This window comes from Carassius auratus, unplaced genomic scaffold, assembly GCF_003368295.1.
Source record: "Carassius auratus strain Wakin unplaced genomic scaffold, ASM336829v1 scaf_tig00001753, whole genome shotgun sequence".
NCBI classification, from domain to species: Eukaryota; Metazoa; Chordata; class Actinopteri; order Cypriniformes; family Cyprinidae; genus Carassius; species Carassius auratus.
The window spans coordinates 594,140-602,536 of record NW_020523394.1 but is presented as its reverse complement, the minus strand read 5'-3'; the positions used below and the strand labels follow the sequence as shown (position 1 = coordinate 602,536).

At 38.2% G+C, this 8,397-nt stretch overlaps 1 protein-coding gene across 1 annotated transcript; it reads right to left on the bottom strand.

Annotated features, from left to right (window-relative positions):
* Positions 1-3,788: 3,788 nt before the first annotated feature.
* Positions 3,789-6,899, bottom strand: LOC113069566 (GTP-binding nuclear protein Ran). Its single transcript, XM_026242719.1, has 7 exons — positions 6,776-6,899; positions 6,116-6,187; positions 5,279-5,363; positions 5,055-5,180; positions 4,768-4,955; positions 4,266-4,436; positions 3,789-4,167 (listed from the first exon to the last, which is right to left on the bottom strand). Exons 2-7 carry the CDS (start codon positions 6,146-6,148, stop codon positions 4,123-4,125), a joined length of 648 nt encoding a protein of 215 aa, XP_026098504.1. The 5' UTR covers positions 6,149-6,187; positions 6,776-6,899; the 3' UTR covers positions 3,789-4,122.
* Positions 6,900-8,397: the final 1,498 nt, after the last annotated feature.

The following is an 8,397-nucleotide window of genomic DNA, read 5'->3' as shown; positions in this document are numbered from 1 at the left end:
GTGTGTGTGTGTGTGTGTGTGTGTGTGTGTGATGTGTGTACTTGTTTTTCTATTCTGGTTGGGACTTAAACCTGAATACACACAGACTCATGGGGACTCGTGTCACGGTGGGGACCTAAATTGAGGTCCCCACGGGTAAACAAGCTAATAAATTACACAGAATGAAGTTTCTTGAAAATCTAAAAATGCAGAAAGTTTCCTGTGAGGGTTAGGGTTAGGTGTAGGGTTGGTGTAGGGCGATAGAAAATACGGTCTGTACAGTATAAAAACCATTACACCTATGGAGAGTCCCCACAAGGATAGCTGACCAGACATGTGTGCGTGTGTGTGTGCGTGTGTGTGCGCGCATTTCCAGAAAGTTGACACTGCTTTTCATGGACCATTTACTGTAGATGTGAAACAATTATAAATTATGTAATAATATAAAAAATGTTATATAAATTATAATGTTTATACCAAATTCAGTAGCCTATTTGTCCATAATAGCTACTACCTTTATCTAATAATTACTATATATTAATCATTTAAATAACAGTAAGTTTTGCATTACTAACAAATATATATTTATATATATTTATATATTATTTCTTCAAGAATTGGCTTAAAACACATCTCTTCCATCTTTATTTGACCCTCTAACTTTCACTCAATATTCTAATTCTATTCTTAAAAAATCTAACTACCTTTGTAATCTTTTTGTATTCTATTTTTCTTTTAATTTATTATGCAATTATATATATCCGTGTGTATGTGTAAAGACCTCTAACTAGCTTGCTCTATTCTTTTATTTTTTTTATTCTATCTGTTTTCTTTTTATTTATTATATTAGTTAAAATCCCATGCTATGTGTACTGTGTTAACCTAACTGAGACTTGTTATAGCACTTATATATCATTGCTCTTTTTGTTGTTTTTGATTGCTTCCTCTGTCTTCATCTGTAAGTCCCTTTGGATAAAAGCGTCTGCTAAATTAATAAATGTAAATGTAAATTTATATACTGGTAGCTATTCATTACATACTACTTATTCTTTAGTTTCTAACTAATGTTTTTTTTTTTTTTTTCATGATTCTGTGATTGTGATGCAAAACTGTGGTGTGTGAGATATATTATTCCCTAACACACACACACACACACACAGAGCGGATAGAGTTAAAGATCAATGAGTATTGCCCACTTCGCCGCGCGTGAAGCAGGAGAGCTGGCGTTCATTAACCCTCTGCTCTGTCAACAATAAGCGGATCCTCCGTAGCGCGGAAGATATGTGACAGGAGTTCACTAAAACCCTTGCTTCTGAATGTGTGTGAATCCAGACTCCACAGACTCTGACACGAGTGAGATAAATAACTATCTTCTGCGCTCTGGTGGCCATATTGTAGCGTTACGCAGTACGTAGGGATTGCGCTACGTCATCACTATGGTAGATATTATATCTTAAGCAAAAAGTCATTACAATACATTTATAAGATAAAGTTGCTTGTATAAGAGCAATGTTCGATTTTATAACTAATCATAAAGACTTGAAACTAAAATGAATGTTTAGGTATACACAACATTCCTGACAACTCATTAAATAGCTTACAAATCCAAGGTTGTATTATCCCTTTTAATGTGAAAATTAGAAAAAGTAATTATTAATGATATTTTATTAATATTAAAAATATAAACATAAATACACTGGCCCCGCCCCTAGACCATCTTACGTTTCCCTGTATGTTTTTCCAGAGACAGTTTATAAGGTTTTTCTTATATTTATCATATGATAAGCGACATCACATCACACGAGTGCTGTCACGAATACCACTAGCCCAAATGTCATTTCAGTAAATCGCAATGTTTTATTTTTGTTCAGTTTTGCTAACAAAAGTATTACTTCAAAAGCCACAGCAGAATTGTTGAGTCACAGCGGTGTTTTGAATGAATCGGAGTTTTGAATGAATCATGTGAACCAGATTTACTGCAATCTACTGGTGGTCTCATTCGTTTTTTAGCGTACCATTTAATAATAATAATAATAATAAAACGTTGCACAACATTAAAGAACGTATTTTGAATATTGTTGGCCACTATAGGGGTTTTGTCACAAGTGACTTCAAATTCATGGACAAAAAATACTGAGACGTTTTTCTTTCTTTTTTTTTCATACTTTGTTAGGCCATTGCAGCCTAAACATTTAACACAATAACAGCTTTAAATTATCTTTTGGGGGCATTTTCACACCCATATTAGTTTGCAATTACACACATGCAGTTGCAAGCCACACATACAGCTTAGAACTTCTTGGCCTTAATTCTATCTTGGTCTCATCAGACCAGAGAATCCTTCAGGTGCTTTTTAGAAAACTCCATGGGGGCTTCCATGTGTCCTGCACTGAAGAGAGGCTTCTGTCGGGACACTCTGCCATAAAGCCCCGACTGGCGGAGGGCTGCAGTGATGTTTGTCTTTCTACAACTTTCTCTTATCTCCCGACTGCATCTCTGGAGCTCAGCCACAGTGATCTTTGGGTTCTTCTTTACCTCTCTCACCAAGACTCTTCTCCCCCGATGCTCAGTTTGGCCAGACGGCCAGCTCTAGGAAGGGTTCTGGTCGTCCCAAACGTCATCCATTTAAGGATTATGGAGACCACTGTGCTCTTAGGAACCTTAAGTGCAGCAGAAATTTGTTTATAACCTTGGCCAGATCTGTGCCTTGACACACTCCTGTTGATGTCTCTGAGCTCTTCAGGCAGTTTCTTTGACCTCATGTTTCTCATTTGCTCTGACATGCACTGTGAGCTTTAAGGTTTTATATAGACAGGTGTGTGGCTTTCCTAATCCAAGTCCAGTCAATATAATCAAACACATCTGGACTCAAATGAAGGTGTAGAACCATCTCAAGGATGATCAGAAGAAATGGACAGTACCGGAGTTCAATATATGAGTGTCACAGCAAAGGGTCTGAATACTAAGACCATGTGATATTTCAGTTTTTTGCAAGTGCAAAAATGTCAACAATTCAGTTTTTCTGTCAATAAGGGGTGCTGTGTGTACATTAATTAGGAAAAAAAAAATAACTTAAATGATTTTAGCAAATGGCTGCAATATAAAAAATAGTGAAAAATTTAAGGGGGTATGAATTCATGTAAACACACACACATATATCTAGACATGTATAGAAATATTGATTTTGGATGTTATTAATCGATTTGACAGCACTAATTTAAATTATAATTTTTACCAAAATATTTTAAAAAAATTTTCCCCAGTATGTAGTTGTATATATTTTTTTTTATTCATCTAATTGATTGTGATGCCTCATTTAATTTTTATTGTATTTTCACAATGTTGACCACATCTTTTCAAATGTATAATTAAATGGACTTTATAAAAATCGACATATGAGCTTTTCCAATACAGAGCAGTCGCTGTGAACACTGTCAGATAATATAAGACACCTCGTGCTCACCTCACCCATATTTATGCAAAACCACATCAGACCTTAAACTAGGTACATGCCATTCTATTCTTGGCACCATGGTTTGCTTTCAGACTTGACAGCAATTCGCACTCCAAAAATACCCACAGTATTTAAATATCACACCAATGACTAGCAACTTCACATTTTAGACCAGAGCATTACTTTGCTTCCTTGTCCGAGCCAAATAAACTTCCAGAAGCTTCCTAAAAACGCTTTACATGTAAACAACTGAATAAAAAAAGGGAATTGTCAGTCCTTTGTTTTACAAGTAGGCCAACACAATTTAAAATTCACTCAAATAAAAAATAAAAAAAAGACCAAGCAAAGATTATTATATAGAGAATGTTTTTATTCCAAGAATTCCTCTAAGTGCTTAGAGCCTTACATAGAGAAGTAAGCACTGGGACACTCGAGCTGCTCTCACACCTTTGAGTGAGGGAGTGTCAGTGTAGGCATGTCTGCGTGTGTGTGTCTGGTGGCAACAGTTAGCATGTCTACAATGAAATGAACCACACGGTTTACTCAAATTCAAAACACAAAAAAAAAAACCTGAAAATTGAAAAATAAAAATATTCTGCGCTGGGGGTTTACAGTAAAAGGGGCAGGGGGAAGAATCGTCACCAGGACATCCCAGTGACATCGCCATAAGGAGGTCAGAGATTAACAGGTTAAAGGTCGTCATCTTCATCTGGGAGAGCTGTTTCTGATGCCACCTGGAAAAGAAACAACAATTACGGATCAGCACAGACTAAACAGGGACAATCTTGAGAGCAGCAGCGGCAGGAGCTCGCTGGCCGGACAATGCACTTACTTTCAAGTCGTGCTCATACTGTGCAGCAAGTGATGGATCCATAGCAATTTCAGGTGGAGCGAGGGCAGGCATCTCAACAAACTCCAGATTGGGATCGCCAATCAGCTTCCGTGCGAGCCACAGGAAGGGCTTCTCAAAGTTATAATTACTCTTGGCAGAGATGTCATAGTACTGTGAAAGAGAGAGGATGCATCAGTCAAGCTTCACATTTACAGCCGGACATTCAGCCTTCACTAATCCATGTTCGTCTATGTAGGAAACATGCTTTGAAATTGCATTGAAATGGAAGTGGAGGATGATCATTTCCGTATTGCAACATACATCCAAGTTTAATGAATTATCAAAAAAGAAAAAAGGGCAGGGACTTTAAGCATTGGTTGTCGATTGGATAAACATGGAGGCAGATCAACATCACCAGTTATTTAATTCTTTGAGAATTAAACATGCATGCATTGTTCTCTTTGTGACTTTCACGAGTTTGAGTTGGAGGGACGCTCCGTACCTGTAGATTCTTCTTACGATGGAATACAATGCTCTTTGCTTTGACCTTCCTGTCTTTGATGTCCACTTTGTTACCGCACAGCACTATGGGAATGTTCTCGCACACACGCACCAAGTCACGATGCCAGTTGGGCACATTTTTATAGGTCACTCGAGAAGTTACATCAAACATGATGATTGCACACTGAGCTATAAAGAGAGAGAGAGAGAGAGAGAGAGATGCACATGTTAAACCACTGCTGGACAGTAGAGGTCTACAGTGTGAGAATATGATAAAACGCTGCATACCCTGGATGTAATATCCATCTCTCAGGCCTCCGAACTTCTCTTGTCCGGCTGTGTCCCATACATTATATTTAATGGCTCCTCTGTTGGTGTGGAAGACCAGGGGATGCACCTCAACTCCAAGCGTGGCTAAGAGGACAAAGAAATTCAGAAGCAGACCATCACTGTGACAGTCGAATCTCAGGCACACATTCCTCCAGAAGAGTCGCGTCAAGCAAAAGACTTACCAACATATTTCTTCTCAAACTCCCCAGTCAAGTGTCTCTTCACGAAGGTGGTTTTCCCCGTTCCTCCGTCTCCTACCAGAACCAGCTGTGGACGGGAAAGACAGTTTGCAGGAGTACTGATAATAAAGTAGTTAACGTGTCACAAAGACACAGCAGCAAGGAAATACTACACATTTGTTACCATTTCAAACAGGACTACTGGTTATTAATACTGACACCACCAATAGTAGAATCTCTCTATAGATTTAAGATGATTATTTTGTTGAGCTTCCTTACCAGGCTGTCTTAATCGTGTGCACAGCACTGGTTTTGCTCGTTTTAATCGCAATCGTCTTTATTAAAGAACAATACTTGCTAAAAAAACGGTTTCAAGTAAATATAATAACCCATAGGCTGTTAATTATCCATATTCTGCTATAGTTTTCACAATATAATTATGTCAGTGGACATGTATAGAGCCATTTTGAATGGGCACCTGATAAGTTTCTATTAGAAACCATTAAGTTTCAAATTATCAAATGGTAATTTATATGTATAACGTTACTTTGTTTACAGATCCCTTTGGCATCACCTGAATTTGTGACTTTGGAAGACTTAAGTTTCAATTACAATATTGACCAGTTGTTGTTTTAAAGTAGGTTATGTAAATTGTTTCACCATACTACTAAAGTGTAATTACACTAGTCAACCGATTACAAGTTAAACAAATATTCTTCTAATAAATCGATTCTAGATCGCTTGTGTAGCGCTAGATAGCTAACTATTTAGCAGTTAACCGCGCTAAAAGGTAAACATACACTTCGCCCCTCGTCACTTTAAAAGAGAGAGTCTCGTTACCTTAAACTGCACCTGGGGCTCATTCTCCGCCATTGCTGTGTGTTGTGTGCGGGTCTTTGTGCTGCAGTCGGTCTGCGGGAGAGATGAGGCGGGACACGGTTACTCACAACACACAAAGGCCGCGCCAATCACAAACTACGAACATAGTTACACTAAACTCCCGGAAAACAACACTTTCGCACTCATATTAAAAGTCAAACAGCTTATAAGGCTCAAAACACCCGATTGTGTTCATAAACACTCATCCGTCGAGCCTGAACAAGAGGATGCTAGGAGACACACGAGGCCGCTGCTTCAGGAGCCTGAACTCCACAGTAATAACCGACCGAGAGTCAGTCACAGCACCCTGAAGGCCTCGAGCAGGCCCATCGCTGCGGAAAACAACTCATGGCGCATTTAAGCGTGCGGAAATGAATGAAAATAAGACTAATTCATAAAAGTAGGAACAAAAGCGAGCGCTGCTCGAGCGGCTCCCGCCAACGGCTCGCGACGGGGGTGAGCCGCGAGGAACTCCACATCAGCGGCGAATATAACCAATCCGGCTGACTTACGACGACTTCAGCTAAATACAAAGTCTTTAACGAATGTTTTGTCTTCGGAGGAAACCAAAACGCCTAAGTGAAAATAGTTCTCGGTAAGATGAGCAGTGTCCGCACTCACCGGTGTTGAAGCGATCGAGGAAGAGAGCAAATGGCTGCGCCCGCGCGGGATTCAGCGTGGCTCACATAAACGCTTCCGCCCCTACCACGTGACGTCACAGCGCCGCGGGAACGTCGCGCTCTCTAGTGTCGGTGGCGCGCACTTGACATATGAGGACTGATTTAAAGGTGCTGTAGGGAACTTTTGTAAAAAAATATTTTTTACATATTTATTTAACCTGTCATTATGTCCTGACAGTAGAATATGAGACAGATAATCTGTGAAAAAAATCAAGCTCCTCTGGCTCCTCCCAGTGTCCTATTGCCATTTGCAGAAACTCCATCGCTCCCGGTAAAAAATAACCAATCAGAGCTGCGGTCCGTAACTTTGTTTGTGTTCAAAATGTATATAATAAGCGAGTACACCATGAATCCATTTTCCAAACCGTGTTTTTGGCTTGTCCTGAATCACTAGGGTGCACCTATAATAAGTGTTTATATTCAGACTATTTTAGATTGCTTCGGGGATACCGCGGCGGAGTAACCCAGTACCTTTGTGATTCTTCATAGACATAAACAGAGAGAAGTAGTTCCGGCTACGATGTTCTTCTGCAAGACGCAAGCTGTTCTGTTTATTAACCGCTAGAGTGTCAAAAGTTACCAACTGCAGCTTTAATACACTTCTGTTACTGTGTACACAAAAACATGACACTCACTTATAATTCTGCTTAATAAATACTTCATCTCTGGAATGCACTATTGTTTTGGGAACAAACAGAAACTGCGAGAGAAAAGATAAGAGGACATAATGTGGACTGTGGCATTAGAATTAGAATAAGTTCTAGAAATACAATAAAATAAGACATATAGAACATGCTGTTATGTACAATGTAATATATTATGAACATGTACAACAATGTAGGTCGAAGACTATAATAAATATATTGTGAAATACATATATATGTCTGTATAATATTGTTGTACAGTTTAAATACTAGGCTAACTGTTTTCGACAATTAAAGTAAAAACAGCTAACAATAATAATATTTGTAATCTAAGTGGGTAAAATTGTATTATTATTATGATGTTAAGAAAATAAATAGAACATGATTAGTTTCTTGGTTTATTTAAATCATTACATCACTTTGTCTGAGAACAAACAAATATACTATAACATTAACATTATGTTTGAATGCACTGCTTTAAACAACAGCTGAATAAAAATTTATTGCACATCATGTTGTGTTTGTCTTGATTTGTGTGTTTATATGATTATATTATACTACATAAAATAGTATATAATTAACGATTGAAGACTAAAGACACGAAAGCCGCTTAAGTGCCATCTGAAAAGCTTCTTTATCAGGTTCCTGTGTTTAGGTTCAATGATTTCAGTTTAATGCCAAGAAACAGGTCCTTTTCATTGCCATTAAAGTGAAATAACTGATCACAAACATAGGAACCTGATTAAAATACTAATTTTAGATGATAACATTTCAGACAGCACTTAAGAGGCTTTTGCACCTGAAATCTTCAATTTAATTTAATATATGTTTAAAATATTATTGGATGTACAATACATGAACTGTGGACGGTCAGGTTGAAGGGACGGACAGGTCCAAGTCCGGCTGCGAAAGTGTCTTT